The sequence below is a fragment of the Monodelphis domestica genome, chromosome 6 (genome assembly GCF_027887165.1).
Source record: "Monodelphis domestica isolate mMonDom1 chromosome 6, mMonDom1.pri, whole genome shotgun sequence".
Taxonomy (NCBI): domain Eukaryota; kingdom Metazoa; phylum Chordata; class Mammalia; order Didelphimorphia; family Didelphidae; genus Monodelphis; species Monodelphis domestica.
The window spans coordinates 269,798,354-269,817,968 of NC_077232.1; the positions used below are offsets into that span (position 1 = coordinate 269,798,354).

Below are 19,615 nucleotides of genomic sequence, written 5' to 3' on the forward strand. Positions count from 1 at the left end.
ATCAATCTAAATTCATAAAAAACCATATTTTTTTGTGATTGAAATTAGTTAAAAAAATCAAAGGACCATGTGTTCATCAGTCTTAATGCTATGATACTTTAATTAACGTGACTCATCATTACACTTTCATAGATTACTTAATATATGATACTTTGTGAAAATATTAATATATTTTGTGAAGCCTGACTCTATTTTTTTCAGTTTTCAAATGAAAAGGAAAAACTTACCATAATTCTGGAGAAGTTCCTCTTTAGTAGAAACAATGAGGGACCGGTCTTTTGCTGACAGTACTATGGCAAGGCACACATAATGTTGCTCAGAAGAATTTGCTCGCCGGACAAGTGTCAGAAGTCTAACTGGGTGATGGTTTGGAGATGAACTAAAATGTTCAATGCAAAACCAGCTTGAGTAACTTAGTCCAGATGGAGGAGGGAAGAATCTTTCACCTGGAAAGGGTAGAGAAGACATATTTATAGGTATATGTATGTAAACAGTATATTTACATATATTTAGGGATATTATTTTTTAACCCCTTACCTCCCATCTTGGTGTCAATACTGTGTATTGGCTCCAAGGCAGAAGAGTGGTAAGGGCTAGGCAATGGGGGTTAAGTGACTTGCCCAGGGTCACACAGCTAGGAAGTGTTTGAGGCTAGATTTGAACCTAGGACCTTCTGTCTCTAGGCCTGGCTCTCAATCCACTGAGCCACCCAGCTGCCCCCTGGAATTATTTGTAAAAAATCTCATAAACCCAAATACACTAAGTAATATTTACCACTTCCAATTCCACTGATTACAGTACCATCAGTAAGACCTGCTGTAGCAGCATTATTTGTAGGTGCATTATGAGGTGCCAAACTGGGTAGGAACAGGCAACTATTAATAATAAAAAGAGAAGAAACACATTAAATACAAACATATTTTCTTCTATCTCATCAGTGGTTCTTTTTTCCTAGATAAATATTACTGTATGCAGTATAGTGAATTTGCCCAAATTTAACAGCCTGTCTGCTACTGTGTCATGGAGTTGATCTTGACCTCCAAAAGGCTATTTAAAAGAATATGATATATCTTTTGTTTCTGGACTTGCCTAGAGAAGCTTATGACCAGGTGGGACACAGAGTTTTTAAATTTTCAGGCACAATAGTTCATAAGAATCATATACTTAAGTATTGAAGGTTTGCTCATGTTATGAGTATTAGAGGGAACATCTTGACAGAGGAAAATTATGAAGCTTTGAAATATTAAAATAAATTCTACTCTGAAGATTTATTGTGGCATGGCAATGACTGGTTCAGGGGTCAGGGAAAATGAAATGTAAGCTCTGGCAGAGTCTATAAAACTGAGAAGCCTTCCGGTGGGTCCTGGTGACAAACTGTATTTGTTGTACTTGGCCTAGTTACTCTAAGTTTGGAAAAATTCCTCACTGGCAAGTTGGCCATATGGTGATGTCCATGAAACAAATCATAATACCACAGATTTGGAGCAGGAAAGGATCTCAGATATCTGTCCATTCCTTTTTGTAGATGAAGAAATTGAAGCTCAAAGAGGTTAAATGACTTGTAAGTATAGGAGTTCAATACTCTTATTATGTCATGCTTTTTGTGAAAGTATTTTTAAAAGTTTATTTGTTGTTGTTTAGTTGCTTCAGGTATATCTGAAAATTTGTGACCCATTTTATACTGAAGAAGTTTGCCATTTCCTTCTCCAGCTCATTTTATAGATGAGAAAACTAAGGCAAACAGGGTTAAGTAACTTGTCTAGGGTCCACACACACACAAACACACACACACACACACACACACACACACACACACACACCTCTTACCCAAATCCTTCAAGTGATGTGTCAAATTCAACAAAAGCAGGGGTAACTGCTGATCCATGCAGCCTGATATCATGTGGGGTTGTCATTGAGACTAAACACTTCACTCTAGTCAAGGGTACAGTGCTTCCTTCTGCAGATTTGACCAAACTCTTGCTAATCCGGTAATGGTTATCTTCATGTAAACTAAACACATTATCAGAACCCAGTCCTTCAATAGATGTGACCATACTACCTATAAGGAAAGAAAATGTTTTTGTTCATTTCACTAAGTATTTCCCAATTTTTAAAAAAGTTTAATATGTATTTTAAATTTTTTGAGATCTAAATTCTCCCTTTCCCTCCCACTACTATTTGGGATATTTTTATGCCTTAATGTTTTTTTTTTTTAATTAATTTCAGTGAGACCAAGTGACTTGCCCAAGGTCACATGGATAGTTAGGAATGGAGGAGATTGGATCCTAACCCAGGCCCTTTATCTTTAATTACAGCACTCTGTCACTGTACAAATGTTTCTTCATATAAACTGCCTACCAAGTTTTAGTACATTATAATTATCTATGTATATGATATTTTACATCTTATGATTTCTTAATTTGCAAAAATATTTATATAAATTCTCCTTAAAAATAGAGAAAATTAGACATATCTAATCTTAGACTAATCTTTACCCTTTTAAAGATTTTGAAACTGACAAAAGAATTGAGAAAAGATTGAAACCTTATGTGAGTCATCTATTTTTCTTCCTAAAATTGTCACTGAGGAGTAGAAAATTAAGATATTTTATTCCTGGATTTTTTGCTAACATTTAACCATTATTATATGTTAAAGTAAAATATATATATATATATATATATATATATATATATATATATATATATATATATATATATATACACACACAAAATTCTCAATCTGAAAATTCAAGAATCTGAAATTACAAAAATTATTGCATAAATTAGCCAGTGAAGTAATGTCTTAAATCATCAGTATCCTAAAAATTAGACTATATGTGTTTGTATCTCCAGGATAATCTTTACACTTTTCAAAATAGCTAAAGGATTTTTTTTGAAGGTTGATTAAATAGCTTAGTGTTGGATAAATTGCAGTTCTAATAAGAGGAACTGAATTTGAATACATGATAATAATACTATAATAAACATAATATGATCATGTAAGTTAATCAAAAGGCAGACATAATAATAGTCAATATAATAGCCGAAATTATAATGCTTTGTGTTATATTTTATACATATCTCATTTGACAACTTCATAGTTTTTACTAAACTACAAAATTTACAACACAAGAGGTACTAGTTGCTCTGGCTTGTAATTTCCACAAAACAAAAGAAGAACTTAAGGAATTTTGATTTTTATTAATGACAAGTGTATTTTCCTTAACTATATTACCAACTAACTTAATTTTAATCCATCAAAAAGTAATTAAAATATATTAACTGTGGCATATTTAATATTAGATTCGTTCTGATTATATTTAGATATTATATATAGATATATATCTAAAAATGAAATTTTAGTACAAACAATGAAAAAATGGCTAGTCTCTCAAAATTATGTCAACATGACAAATGGCTTCCAAGTACCATAACTCAAATACTCCCAAGAAATATAAATTTTTTTTTTCCTTTTACTGAGAAGGTAGGATATGTCAGAACACAATGGCAGAAAAAACTGCCATAGTTTATACCAAATATTTCTAACATCAATTTACTGAATAATATCCCAGTATTATTGGAGAAGGCAGATAGGTGGCTCTATGGACTAAGAACCAGGCCTAGAGACATGAAATCCTAGGTACAAACCTAGTCTCAGACAATTCAAGGTTGTGTGCTCCTGGGCAAGTCATTTAACTCTCATTGTAAGGCTCTTACCACTCTTCTACCTTGGAAACAATATACAATATTATTGATTCTAAGATGGAAGGTAAGGGTTTAAAAAAAAAGAACATTATTTTAAAAAATTAAAGTTGAACTTCAAAGCAAGGAGAATAGTGAGCTAATCATTTCGAGTATCCTGGAATTCTTATTTTGTGGCTGAGACATCAAGTTGTCTAGAAATATCTCATTTGTATGTGGTACCTGGTATTATAATAATGCTGCAAAGATGACCTGTTATCTACCTACCATATAACCAGATGAATTCTTATCACAAAATGAAAAATAGAATGTCAAAAAGAAAACTCAAGATTCCACTTACCTCTCATCTCAGGTTCATAACTTAATGAACTGGGCTTGTGGATTCGATACTGTTTTAAGAGATTTTTATCCCAGGCACCACAATTTAAAGGATTGGCCAAACGTAAAAACTCCCTAATAAAGAGAATCAATTATATAGAAGTTTAGTAAAAATACAACGTAAAAACATAAACAGGCACTCACAACATCAATGTATAAATAATATAATTCATGCCGTAGCTCCCACTCTATCTTTTTAATTATTGATGCCTTTTCTTTTTATATCAGTTGTTTTCCAATAACTCTAGCCCTCACAGAACTGTCTCTCTTATAACAAAAGAAACAGTTGTGCAAAACAAACATACACACCTAAAATATACAACAGTAAAAACATTATTCAGCATATCTGGCCCACTGTTTCTTCATCAAACCATCCCCCCCTCCAAACTTTATCATTAATGTTTTAGAATCAGTATCAGTCATTAATCTGAATTCTGAGGACCTTTATTCTTGTTTTCCTTTACATAAATGAACTTACTCAATATACTATTCTCTTAGTTCCCCTTTCTTTGTTCTATATCAATTCATATAAGTTATTACAATTTTTTTTGAAAGAAGGAAAGAAATATTTATTCTGCTGTTTAAAGAGTACTTCTTTTAAAAACAATCACTACCAATAGCTGTTAAAATGAATAGTCTGTGGCACCAGTGGACTGAGTGTCAGGCCTGAAGATGAAAGGTCTAGGTTCAAATTTGACCTTAGATTTTTCCTAGAAGTGTGTCCTTGGACACATCACTTAATTTTATTTGCTTAGCCCTTAGCCCTTTTTAGCCTTAGAACCACTACTTAATGTTGATTTCTAAGACAGAAAGAAGGGCTGAAATGAATAAAACAAAATGAATCATCTAAATTCCATCATTGTAATTATTCTATATAGGGATTTCTGTATTCTGCATAAGGCCAATTTCAGATGGGTTAGCCTTTGACACCCATCTCCATTCATACACTACCCCACTTGCTACCACTGAGACATCTATTCCTCCTTCTACACCCCATCAAAGCTCCACCTTCTTGACCTCATCTCTCTCCATTCACTGGCTCCTACTGAAAAGTGGCCTTTCTTCTTGGAGACACATCCCCTAGCTCCCAGCTCCCTCTCATTTACTTCTAAGCCCTCAGTCTCTGCTTCCCAGACTCATCCAAGGGCAGCTGCTCTTCCAAAGAGAGCAAGAAGCTCACCATTTCCCCCTAGGTTTGAGTGACCCCCTGCTCTGTCTGTCCCCCACTATGCAACCCTTCCCCAGCAAGGCTCAGAAGCTCTAGCATTTCCAACAATTCACCTGAACTTTCCCCACCTATTCAATGTGAAAAATCATCTTATATCTTCCTTAATAACATTTTCCCAAGACACACCCTTCTCGCTGCTTATCAGTCTAACATAGACCTTTATCCTCTCTATATCTTCTAATTGGTTTACTGCCCTCAGGTATCTCCCCACAGACATCCCCCTGAGACATTCCCCTACCTTCATTTCAGTTGTGCCTGACTCTGTGACCCATTTGGGGTTTCTGTGAAGATTTTTGTCATTTCCTTCTTCAGGCAAATAGGGTTAGGTGACTTTGCCCAAGGTCCCACAGCTAGGAAGTGTCAGAGGCTGTATCTGAACTCGGGAAGAGGACTCTTCCTGACCTTTGGGCTGGCACTCCATCCACTGCACCACCTAGCTACCTCTTATTATATCCAGGATCAAATCTAAAGTCTTCTAATAGACCTATAAAGCCCTTTATAATCTGGTTCCCTTTTACTGGATCTTCTTAGACTTACTACTTTTCAAGTATTCTAAGGTCCAAGCACTCTGGTCTCCTTTGACATTCTTTAAAAGTGACACTTATGTCCCCCAGGCCTAGAATGCCCTGATTCCTCAAACCTCAAACCTCAAAAATTAGCTCAAATCCCCACTTCTGCAGGAGGCCTTTTCCAGTACGGTTTGTTCTTTTCCTCTACAGAAGGAATTGTCTTTTATCATACACATTCACATGCACCTGTGTTTACAGTTATTAATATGAATTTCAGCTCCTTGAAGGATAGTGTTTTTACTTTCTTTATATTCTCAGTGCTTAGCAGAGCATTTGGCATAAAATGCATGTTTAATAAGCATTTAATTTTAAATCGATTGGTTTAGTGACAGGGACTTGACTAGGATTTTCCTGCTCAACTGATTTCCCTCTAGTTTTACTAAAATTACTCATGGTATAGAAATAATGAGGTGTTGAGGGGTTAAAGGAAGTGCCAAGAAATGTCTCCACTCTGCAACCCTTACATGATGTGAAGTTTTTAAATTCAACCTAAACTGAATTACAGGGTAGCTAGTCACCAGCTGGCTCAAAGTTTGGACATGTTTCTGGTAAACATTTAGGATTTTTTTCTTAGAAAATAACAAAGCAGGGGGCAGCTAGGTACCTCAGTGGCTTGAGAGCCAGGCCTAGAGATGGGAGGTCCTAGGTTCAAATCTGGCCTCAGACAATTCCCAGCTGTGTGACCCTGGGCAAGTCACTTAACCCCTATTGCCTAGCCCTTACCACTATTGGCTCCAAGGCAGAAGGTAAGGGTTTAAAAAAAAAAAGAAAATATCAAAGCAAGAAATAGTTCTCAAGAATCTCATCACTGACCCAGGACAAGTCTGAGGGACTTATGACAAAGAATGGGATCCACTTCCAGAGAAGAATTGTTAAGAGCCTAAATGCAGATCAAAGCATAAAATTTTTAATCTGGGTTTTAATTTTGGGGTTTGTTTTTATATGACTGTTCTCTTTAAAAAATGAACAATATGAAAATGTTTTGCAAGATAATACATATATAACCAGGGACAGCAAGGTGGCTTAATGGATTGAGAGCCAGACTTAGAGATGGGAGGTCCTCGGTTCAAATTTGGCCTCAGACATTTTCTGGTTGGATGATCCTGTGCAAGTCACTTAAGCCCCATCACCTAGCCCTTAATGCTCTTCTTTCTTGGAACCAATACATAGTAATGAATCCAAGACATAAAGTAAAGCTTTAAAAAAAAAAATCATGTATAATCCATATCAAATTGCTTGCCAACTAGAGAGAGAGACAATTTGGATCATACACGTTTAGAAAACCTATGAGGAAATTTGTTATGTAATTGGTAAAATAAAATATAAAATAAAGAATACCATCATTGCCAGTAAAGAAGTGAACCAATCCTGTTTACTGGAAGGTGGGATATAGAGAAAAACAGGCCCAGCCAGGGAGCCTCACAGACGGACATCTGGCCATGTAGCACAGGAAGTCTGAATTTTCTCTCTGGGTGCCACTCTGCTACTACAGCCTGACTTCTGCCCATTTTTCCTCCTGGAGCTTTATGTCACTTGGGGTGAGTGTGGGTAGCTGGGGAATTGTGACCATTGTTCTTAGGATGTCTTTCCAATAACTGCCTCTGCTGTGAGCAGATCACTTCGAGTACCTCACTGTTCAAGTTAATGACACCGGTGCGGGGTTAGAGACATAACTTGAGGAAAGTGGATTCATTCCTTGCCATCCCTTCCTTCACAGAGGCTTCCTCCTCTGTGAGCAGCAAAATGGAAGACATTCTTCAAACCTCAGTAAGGGGTCCTATAGCCTGGCTATTCCTTTGGTTTTGAAGACCATGTGATTTTCTCTGTCAATTACTTTATATAACGTGAGGCTAGGTGGCAACATACTGCACAGAATCATGAAGAAGGCCTGATTTTAAAACATGACTCCAACACACAGGAGCTGTGTGTCCCTGGACAAATCACTTGCTGTCAGCCTCAATTTCATTATTTATGAAATGGAATAATAACAGAATAATACAGGGATGTTATGAGAATAAAGTGAAATAAAATTGGTAAAGCACATTGCAAACCTTAAAGCACAACATAAATCCTAGCAATGATGATGATGATTATGATCTAACATCATTAACTGGGATGAGGGAAAATTATATGATATGGGGTCCCTCTACCCTTGCAAGCCAATGTTTTCTATTTAACATTAAAAAATCTTCTTGGCCTGTCAGATTTAGAGATTTAAGTTTTGTGATGTGGTTTTTGAACTTGAATAGTGTTTGGCTAGCAAAAACTACCACAAAAAAGAACTGAGACCAAGATTTCATGCTAGTACTAAAGTATGGGTCTGAGAATATAACTTAACCCTTTCTCTCTACAGGATTATCATTAAAAACAAAGCAATGGTTTGGAATGGGGAGAGTTGTATTAAAAAATGAGGATTTTAAAGGAAAGAAACTCTGCTCAATTAAAAGAACAGCTACTACTTTACAAATACTTTATTCTGAGATACCCTATTCCTTCATTAAAGACAGACTAATTTTTTCAGGGTAGCAACTTCCCTCTCCACCAACACAAACTGTCCCCTCTGTCTAGAGGAAATGGAATTTACGAGTTGTTATGACATTTGTTATCATCAATTCAGCCAATATGAGGAAGAGCTTCTCCATGTCCAGAGAGATGGTCTCAAAGAGAGAAGACCTAGGTTTAAGTCCCATAGCCAACATTTGGGATGTGTGAACCTTGACAAGTCACTTAAACTACAGGTGACATGGGCAACCTCTCTAGGTCTCAAAGTTGCACAAAAAGTCCTGACCTGCATCAGCAGCAGGAACTTGCTAAATCAATGCAATTGCAATCCTATCACTAACTTGAGTCCTGAAGAATAAATGAATTGGAATCATTCTCAATATCATTGTAATGGGAAAAGAATAGTCACTGACCTCAACACGACGGGCTCCAGGGCCTGGGAAGCAAGCCTCTCGAACATCCTCTGGAGGGGGGGGTGCAAAGAGTGATCTTCATCAGCCAGGGCCGCACTGCATCTTTGTAAAAGGCGTGCATGGAGCCCCGCCTCACACATCACTTGCTGGTTCCTCTCTGTATGCACCAGGGACTGCAAAATATTGGCCACAGCCAACTGGAGGTCCAGAGCATGCTGGTGTAGAAATACAAAGCATTCCTTTATGTTACTCTTGCAAAACCAGGCAAATACAATTATTGGGCTTTTAAAACCCTTACCTTCCATCTTAGAATCAACACTGAGTAGTAATTCCAAGGCAGAAGAAGGGTAAGGGTTAGGCAATGGGGCTTAAGTGACTTGCCCAGGGTCAGACATAGGTAGGAAGTGTTTGAGGCCTGATTTGAATCCAGGACTTCCCATTTGTAGTCCTAGCTCTCAAACTGCCCCAGTATTTTTAAAATTTCTTTTCAGTTTCATAATATCACTTATTTATTTATTTAAATCATAGCCTTTATGATGATATCTTTACATGCTTATATTTGGGGCGGGGGAAGATGCTATTTTTATTATATATATTTTTAACCAATTACTCTTCACATGCTTAAATAAATTTCTTATATTTAATACATGAGTTCAATGAGGTATAATTTTAAGCGAATGCACTAAGTTTTTGTGATCATTCAGAGGGTGAAAGGTTGGAAATAACTCAGCAGCTCATTCTAACAAGAACCAAAACCAGAATCCCCATTTGGGCAACTATCAAGGAATTGACTGATCAGTGAAGAAGCATTTATGAAGGCTATACTGGGTGCCAGGAACCATGCTGAGTGCTGAGGACATAGAGACAAAAATGAAATTACTCATTCCTGCACTAGTCTATCCAGAGAAATGACATGAACATAAGGAATAGTGAGATAACTTCAGGCAAGAGGGGAGTACCAGCGGGGGCAGTGAAGGAAACAAGGATTCCAAGAAGAGGCTGAGTGGTGGATGTGCCATGAGAAAGGGCAGAGAAAGAGACAAGGACAAGATGGACAGAATGGCCAGACCCAGAAGCCTGGGAAGGGTTGGAAACTTCTAATGGTCACATGATAAAGTCACAAGGAGGTATTTTTGGTTCATATGTAAACAAGATGGAGGGCTAGATACTTTCCACAATCCTTGTGACCTCTCAAACCTCTATAAAATCTGAATTAGGCACAAGAGAGAAGACCTGTTTCAGTTACTGTCCCAGTCAGAACCCTAATGAGGCAATAACTCTGAAGGACTGAAAATAAAAAGCTAATCCCTAATCTGTACGGAGATAATACAGTATTTCATCCACATACACACACCATCACCTACTCAATCCCTCACCTTAATTCTTCCCATCCACACCCCAGCAAACCCCATACCTGCCACCAGCTACCCAAGCCAATCCACAGCCTTGCAAGGACCTCAAGCCTATCCTCCCAGCTTCCTGGGGTAAGGAATAGTTCTGGTTTTAGAGCCAAAAGACTTCGCTACAACAAAGATGGGCCAAAGACCTAAGGAAAGGAAATAAAGCCTGGTGCAGCATGTATGGAACTTCCCTAAACCTGGGGAAAGGGTTCTCCATGTCCAGAGAGTCCAGAGAAGTCTCCTTCTGTCCCCTCACAGGTCACCTGGGGTGGAACTGGTAACTCCTTAGCGCAGGAGGGGACTGAGAGGGCTTTCAGGTCCAGTCCCAGGGAAACCTCCAATACAGGGGAAGGATTCAGGTCATGAATGATAGAGGAATAGAAGGAAGAAAGACAAAATGACCAAATATCTTGCAAGGATGAAAACCCAGTTAAAAACCTTAGGAGAGATTATAGTCTCAAGTTCAGCTAACAAAACCAGATAGCTGATTAAATATCATACAATTAAAGAAAATGATTCAGCAACTCCATGAAACAGAGGTGAACCTGGAATTATAGCAGGATGTTTCTGAATGGTTTAAAAGAGAAATAGGAAATATGAGAACAAAAATTTTGGCCTGCATAGAAAAAATAATCAGCAGAACAGAAAAAACTTGAATCCACAGTGGTACATTATCACCAAAGAAACAAAAAAAAAGGAACTAACTAGAAATGCAAAAAAGTAAAGAACAATATAAAAGGAGAAAAGGGAAAACCAATAATGTTAAAAGAACATACAAACAAAATACATTGATCACTGACTTCCTAGAAGTACACACACACACACACACACACACACACACACACACTCTAACACCAGAATGCAAGAAAGAATGAGAAAATTATTCAAAACTTCTAAACAATGAAGACAAAATAACAATTTTTTAAAAAATCTACAGATTGCTTTCAAACAAAACAAAAATATACTACAAACTCTAAGAAACCTAGTGGTTAAAGTGAACAATTCTAATAGGAAACAAATTCTATGAGAAGGAAAAGCCTCAAATATAAAGGAAAGGAAATTTTTAAAAATTTAAGGCTATTTTAGACCTCAGAAAAACCATAGGAGAGAAGAAAGTGAAACCAAAAGCAAGGAGTTAAAATAAATAAATAAAAAAGAGGATTGCCCCAAGGGCAGAGGGAAAAGAATAGTAAGGAAAAAAAATGAAAAAAGGAAAGACACAAATATTAATTTGACAACAACAAAAACAAAATAATGAGAACTTGAAATGAAATTGAAGAAGAAAAAGACATGAAACATCAAGGAACAGGATAGAAACATCATCAATTAAACCTCTCCATACTTGAGTACAGACAAGTTGATGTTTTTTGATGCTACTAAAAGGAGAAGGGAAAAAAGAAAATAGAGGAGAATATGTGAAAGTCTATATTCAAGAAAAGGATTAAAAAGAAAGAGAAAGGAAGAGGGCCTAGAGAAAAACGGATAAGTCAAAAAGGAGATGGAAGAGAGTTCCATTAACTGTTTTCTTGGGGCAAGCAAGACATTCTATAAATGGAAATGGGAATAGAGATATATCCCTAAATAACATCTCTACCCAAGAATTGCAAAATCTAAGAGGAAATAACAGAAAAGAGAAATTTCATTCCAAAAACTTACAAAATAATATATATGCTGAGATGAACACACTGGGAAATATTAATGAGGTAAAAACAAAAGATAGCAATAAAATATATTTTTTAAAAATATAAAGCAAATAAAGTATTTGAGAATCAATTTGCTTAAACATTAAAATGCACTCAATGACAAATTGTTCTATAAAGAAAGAGAGGACAACTTACATAGATAAATGTTCAGTGCTTGTGACTGGACCACGCCAATATGATAAAACTGACATTGCTACAAAGTGAATTTATAGTTTTAAGGCTACAGAACCAACTGTACATTATACATTATAGAATTCAATAAATTAATACAATTCTTTGGAAACATACAAGCCCTAAAATATCAAAGGAAATAATGAAAAGATGTAGGGTGAAAGGAAAATAGCACTTCTACTCCTCAAATTATATTATAAAGTAGTAGCCATCAAACAAGTGGCAAAAAAAAAAGACAAATGAATAAAAGAGGCTAGGCAAGGAAGAATAAGAAACAATGGAACTCAGCAACAATATTCAACAAACAGAAAAACAAATTACCTAGGAAAGAACTTCCTATTTGATTTTTTTTTAAACTGTTAAGAAAACTGTCATAAATTAGGCTTAGACTAAAAATTTACACCACATTCCAAAATACATTCTATATTGATATGATCTTAGTATTAAATGTCATGCTACAAAAAATCAGAAGAGAAGCATATCATCAGCTATGGGTAGGAGATACATTTTTAACCAAACAAAATATGACAGGTAATTACAAAAGTTAAAATAGGTAATTTTGCTTAGATGAAACTAAAAACTTTCTGCTAAAATAAATACATTTGAGATAAAAAGGGAAGCAGTTGGTGAGAAAAAAACTTTGTATCACATTTCTCTGATGAGCATTTGGTATATAATACACACACATTTATTTTTTATTTGGTAGGAAAATCTCTTTCCATAAAAAAAAGTCACCAAATATGTCAAAGGATGTGAACAAACTATTCTCAAAAGAATCGCAAACTATTAACAACCATATAAAAGAATTCTCCAGATCACTGATGAGAGAAATGTAAGTCAAAACAACCCTGAAATTTTACTTCACAACCTGCGAACTCTCAAAGATGACAAAAGACAAGAATAGTCAATATTGGAGGGGTTATGGAAAACTTGCTATACAACTAGTGGAGTTTTTTTTTTTTTGAAAAGCAAATTGGAATTAATGCAAATAAAGTGATCAAAAATATCCAAATCACTGAGCTGGGTAGCTCAGTGGATTGAGAGCTAGCCCTAGAGACTGGAGGTCCTAGGTTCAAATCTGACCTCAGACACTTCCCAGCTGTGTGACCCTGGGCAAGTCACTTGACCCCCTTTGCCTACCCTTACCACTCTTCTGCCTTGTACACTCTTCTGCCTCTACACAGTATTGGCTCCAAGATGGAAGGTAAGGGTTTAAAAAAAAATATCCAAATCCCTTGACTCCATTACTAGATTTATACCTCAAGGTATAAATATAGAAAGATTAGAAATGTAGAAATATAGGAAGCTTAGAAAAACCTGCCCATATACAACAAAATATTCATATCATTATTTTCTAATACGGTGGGGGAAACAAATGGTAGATGCCCATTTACTGGGGATTGGCTAAAAAACTGTGGCAAATGAATGTAATGGAATATTACTATACTTAAAGAAATGACCAACGTGAAAAATACAAAGAACTACATGAACTGATATGAAGTGAAGTAGGCAAGCCAAAGAGCAATATATAAAGTGATGACAGCAGGAAAGGTAGTCTCCCCCCCTCTACCCCCCCCCCTTAGGCACACATTATCAGGAAAGACTCAAAATAAGAGTTATAGAAGGCATCCCCAATTGCATCCTTTTGCAGAGATGAAAGAGGTCCAGAATATAGTTCACTGAACATATTTTCAGGACTTTTTTGATGGACCGATCAGTTATGCAGATTCCCTACCACTATACCTCATGTTTTTCTCTTTAAAAATATGGAATGGCTCTCTGGGAGGGAGAAGGAGAAGGATACATGGGAAAATGATAATATAATGAAAACTTTTAAAAAACTCAAAAGAGCAGCACACATTTGATCCAAGCAGCAATGGGGAACCATCTCAGTTTAATGAATAAAGAGGTGACACAGTCAGGCATGAATTTTAGGAAAATTACTTTGACAACTATAAAGAGGAGAAATTGAAGAGAGAGGATTGAGAGAGGAAGACCAATTAGGAAGCAATTGCAAAAGTTCTGGTGAAAGAAAGGACAGACATGAGAGATATTTTATAAGAACAATATAACTTTGCACTGGAATGGATATACTGGAGGAGGGAGAGTGAGGAATTAAGGATAACATCAAGATTTTAAACCTGGATGATTAGAGAGCTTGTGATATCCGCAAAAGCAACAGGCAAAGGTAGAGAGGAGTGAATTTGAGCACATGAAATGATGACTACTTACTACAGCAGAACTAAGAAGATTAATCTTGAATGTAGCTTGTATAGAAGGTGAAATAGTTGTGCATTGGTGTGTTACAACAATCCTTTGAATGCTGTGAAAATGTAGACTCTGTTTCTGCCAAGTTATCCTGTATATATTTGTATAGGGTTTGAGACTGTTGTTGCATTTTACCATGCTTCACCATTAATTAAAATCAGTCCCATCAATTCAGTTTGGTGAATACCAGGAAAATCTATCTGCTACTGCTTCCCATAGGGGAAAATCTGTCACTGACTTTCTAATACATTTTACTACTATTGTTTGTTTTTACCCCATCTGCATTTCTCAATGCCTCCTCTGCTGGCCTCCCAAAGGAGTCATCCCTTATTATTATAGAGAGGAATGGGGAAGGAGAGAAAGAGAGAGGGTGAGAAAGTACAAGAGAGAGAGAAATAGTTCAGGAAAACTAATGAATACATCAAAAACTGTGATATTATCAAAGACATTTTCCTAGTTCTGCTTACATCCTTCTATCATATCATGCAAGGCTTCCCATTTTCTCTGTATTCTTATATTCATGGATCATAACCTGTTTAACATTCCCCAATCAATGGACAACACTGTTAATATAAGAAATGTTATTACTATCAATATTTCTGTGTATATGAAGTCTTTCTTTTATTGAAGTACTCTGCATCACATGCCATCACATTTTCAAAATTACTTCCTGAATGATTAGACCACTTTCATCTAGACTAACAGTAGATAACTATAACCTCTCTAGCATTCACTATTACAATCGTTTGTCATCTTGAGTACAATTATATCAGGTGTAAATCAAAACCTCAGAATTATTTTGATTTGAATTTCTATTAGTACTAATGACTTGAAAAACTCTTTCATATCCATGTTTATTAATAGTTTGCAATCCTTTTGAGTCACATTATTTGACTATCAATTGGGGGATGGCTTTTTAGTAATATGTTAGTTGCCTATAACTCAGATATCAGATATGTTATACTATTTTTTTCCCAGTCAAAAACTAACTTGTTCTTATCCCAGTTGCATTATTTTTCAAGTTTTTCAATGTTAGATAATCAAAATTACAAAAACAACAGAAGAAATAAGTGAATGGCTAGAGAGCTCTTCATGAAGTCAGGAGGAAGAGAAAAAGTCCTCTAGCATATGAAGTGAATCCATGTAACAAATTTTTGGATAAACAGGAACAAAAGTCACACAAGATGGGCAGGCCTGGAAAGCTCATGATTTCAATTGTGGAGAGAACTTGTGAAACAATGTGAGCATAGACATACAAATGTACTATTTTACAGAGAGTAAAAATTATATCCTTTCATTATCTATATCCCTTTGGAATTCACCCCTTAAAAAGGATTAAATTGTACAAAACTATTTGTAACAACACTTTAAAAAAAAAAAAGAATTAGAAACAAAACAGAGGCCTGCCATCAAGGAATTGCTGAACAAATATTATTATGCCCAAAGAAATGATGAAAGCAAGATTTAAAAGACCCTGGGGAGACATGATGAACTGATTCAGTGTGTATAGATCCCAGAAAACAACATATTTGATCACTACAACAATGTAAATGTTAACAATGTGAACAAAACTGAAGATCATGTAACTGACAATTAAGCTTTGCCATAGATGAGAGTTTAGAAAGTGCCAAATGTTGCTATGAAAAAATTTATATCATTGGCAAGACTACTCAAATACTGGTATACTGATAATTAGAAAAAAACTTTTTGCAATGCTTGGAATCTAATAAATGCTGTTTGGTTGACAAACTGGAATTTCTATATGTCAAAAAATTGAGGACGTGGCTGATTATGCTGAATCCATTCCTTCCTCCCAATTTTTCTCTTAATCTTTGTTATGAGGATTGGCTTTCTGTGAATATGAATGAAGGAATATTAGGTAGATTTAAAAATAAAGGACATCAAAAAGTAAGTTTTTTAAAAATAAATTTAACTCTGCGATAGCTACTAAAGAAATTTGATCTGGTTCATTTAAATTTTTTTATGGTATGAAACATTAAGGTTATAGACTAATTTTGAGTTCACTATAGAAATGTTGGTCTAAAGCTAATTTCTACCAAATTCTTTTCTATTTTTTGTAATTAGTTCATTTCAGTAGGGACTATTTTCATAAGTACAATGATTCTTATGAAAATTACTTGAGACAAAAAATAAATGTATTGATATATAATTAGGCAATACTGGGAATATGTCCATTTTCCCAAGTCTAGCTTTGATTATTGTCCATATGTTTTCAAAAAGGTAAAATTGAACAATTTCTGAGGCCTTTAAAGAATTCTTATCATCCTGTTTAAGTTTCTTAACCTTCCATGAATAGAATGGCTAAATATCATGCTAAAAAGTAGTTCATTTCCATTTGGGAATTTCTGTAATTCCAGGAAAATTGTGCTTCTTGGTCTAGCAACCTATTTATCAGAGTTCATTCAATGGAGACAGGAATTCCAAGGAGGACTAGAAGTTTAAAACAACAACAATGATGACAACAATAACAATACCAACAAATCTGAAGAATATGCCTAGTTCTTATATGCTCACTTGGATTTATTTTTGACCTAGTTTTGGCATAATCTTGAATGAAAAAGTGAATTTCATCAGTAAAATTTTTGCAATCATTAGTATTCCAGAGTTTGTATAGTCTTGCTAATAATATTACTTTTTTCTTCACAGAAAATTGGCTGTTGTTGCTGGTTTTTTGTGTCAAATTCTAAGAAGCCCATATAACTGAAGAAATATCAACAATAGACATCCCCATTTCTATGTCATGCTGAAGTTCTTTGCTGATTTTTAGGCTGGCCTGCAATAATAGTTGGTTATTTCTTGTTCTTCATTTTCAACCAAACTTTCCTCTGGGTTTTAGGACCTGAATGATCCTTTAAACATTTCTCAACATCAACAGCTGTTGCCAATATCAACTGTCATTGTAGTGTACTCTTAAAGAGCTATACCTTTTGCCTATTTGCTTGGAATAATTTCCATTCTTAAGAATAATGGATTAAAAACAACAAAAGAGAGCAATGAAACAAGTGTATAGGACTCAAAATTCGGCACATTTATATCAATCCAGTCTTATCTGATCAGATATTTTGATCCAGCCTAATCAAATAACAATGAATGAGGGATATATTCCTGATTTCCTCCTTTACTGACTGTGAAAGCTTTTAGGGTTCTCTGCCTGTACATGAAGTGGTTTTAGACAGACACTTTAAAAAAATCATATTAAAGTAATCCTTCTATGTTCATTATTTTTGAGGCATTTAATATAAGTATAATCTCTGCATCTCTCATTGATGCTTTGTTGCCTGTATTCAGAAGTTCTGGGAACTTTGTCTGGTATTAGCAATATTAGAAGGAGGTTTTTGATATGCCATGATGTTCTGGTCAAATTATGATTTGAACTTTATTTCTACTATTCCTTCAAAGTCAGTTGCTTTGACTTGTTTAGAAATCCCTCATCTCTTAATGCTGTCATTTTTTGCTTATCTTCTTCAAGGTTTTTTTCCTTCCATGTTCTTCAAGTTGTGTTAAACTGTATTTCTAACTGGGAAGGTCAAGACTGACTCCAGCTGATTTTCAATTCCCTTTCATTCAGATCCAGAGAAGTCTCCTGGCCCAACTCATCCATTTGGCCAACTGAGTCAGATCAATGTACAACACATTTCATGACAAGAAAGGAAAGTCATCCAGGCAGTTTCTATAGCCTTATTTCACTAATCTATGGCTGAGTGAGTTGTCAAAATGTAGGACACTTACTAAATACACTTATGTCCCACTGTGCTAAGTACTATGGGTAAAAATAAAGGAAAAAGATAGCTCCTGTTTTCAAAGAGTTCACCATCTAATGGAAGAGATAACAGGAAAACAACTATCTATAAAGTATATACATAATTTATGTATAGTCTCATACATAAGACTTATACAAACTCAAAGGCCTATAGAAAAACAATTAAAAGATAATAAACAACTTCTGAGCAGTTTTGAGTGAATGATGGAAGTCAGAAGCCAGACACTTAAGAGATAACAGGTGAGGGCCAATGAAAATGGAGAGAACAAGTGGAGGTTTTTTGAGGTTAGGGGAGACACAGCAGTAAACAAGCAACAGCTGAGTACTAGTGAAAAAGAAATATGAGAAAGGGGGAAATTTGCTGGAAATTAGTGGATGAAAGATCATTATAACCTACTGGGGATAGCCATGGCAAGGAAAAGGGCTATTTCTTTATTTGAAGAAGGAGATATAGTGGAAGACATCTGAAGGATATGCTGGAGCCAGCTTGTATGGACTTTACATGAGCTGATCATTAAATTTTCAGTAGAAGGATTTATAGATCAGAAATCAGAAAGTTCTACAAATAAGGCCCTGAATTATTGTTTTGTGAATTTTCTATAAGAAAGTGATGGATAAAAAAGTTAATGATACATATTAAATTCAAGTGGGTTGTGTATAATGCACCCCCTCTATGAAAGCCAGTAAATTTAATATTAATCAGTACACTCTTACATCTGAATCAGTTGAGATGTGGAAAAGGTAAGAAAAAGGAACTCTCTGTAAATGGCCTTACTTTTTCCCCCAATGAATAATGGATTAAGATTCCCAGATGAGAAGGTAGAAGTTGGGTGAGCATTATAATGTATATTCAACAATCATAACCCCACATGATGAATTTGCTAATAACAGAAGAAAAGCAGAATGGGTTAGAAGAATTAAAAAATAAGGTATTTATAAGAAACACATGTGAAACATACTGATTTAGATAGGTTTAAATGAAAGACTATTGTGCTTCAGCCAAATTTAAAAAACCAGGAGTGGACAAACATAATTTCAGACAAGGCTAATGTAAAAACAGATTTGATAAAAAGTACTAATCTGAAGTTCTACATTATGGAATCAATATCAGTACTTAGTTTATGTGAACCAAAGAGCATAATAGCTGAAATAATCAAAGGAGAAATTAGTAGATTATCAGAGAAAATTAGGCAGCAAAAGGAAAATACTGGGGGATTTCAACATCCCCCCTTTTAGACTGATACAAATCTAATAAACAAACATACAAAAATAGAAGTAAAGATCTAAATAGAATTTTAGAAAAATTGGCAATCTCTAGAGATTACTGAGGGTAGGTAGGTGTTGCAATGCATGAACGTTAGCATTGGAGTCAGTAAGACTCAAATCTAGCAACAGATATTTACTAAGCTGTGTGACCCTATGGAGCCACAAAGAATCAGACACAACTGAAAAGATTCAACTAGAGATTAATGAATGGGAATGGAAAGGAATTTATGTTTCT

General features: G+C 35.3%; 1 protein-coding gene across 19 annotated transcripts in view; it reads right to left on the bottom strand.

Moving 5' to 3' along the window:
- The window catches only part of WDFY3 (WD repeat and FYVE domain containing 3), a 364,899-nt gene that overhangs the window by 147,971 nt on the left and 197,313 nt on the right, over positions 1 to 19,615 (bottom strand). For all 19 annotated transcript variants that reach the window (XM_016423066.2, XM_056803219.1, XM_056803214.1 and 16 more), the window contains 5 exons: positions 8,792 to 9,006; positions 4,042 to 4,154; positions 1,828 to 2,059; positions 775 to 875; positions 228 to 446 (listed from right to left, as the gene is read on the bottom strand). In XM_016423066.2, the coding sequence (XP_016278552.1) occupies positions 228 to 446; positions 775 to 875; positions 1,828 to 2,059; positions 4,042 to 4,154; positions 8,792 to 9,006 (880 nt within the window). The remainder of the gene's footprint in view (positions 1 to 227; positions 447 to 774; positions 876 to 1,827; positions 2,060 to 4,041; positions 4,155 to 8,791; positions 9,007 to 19,615) is intronic.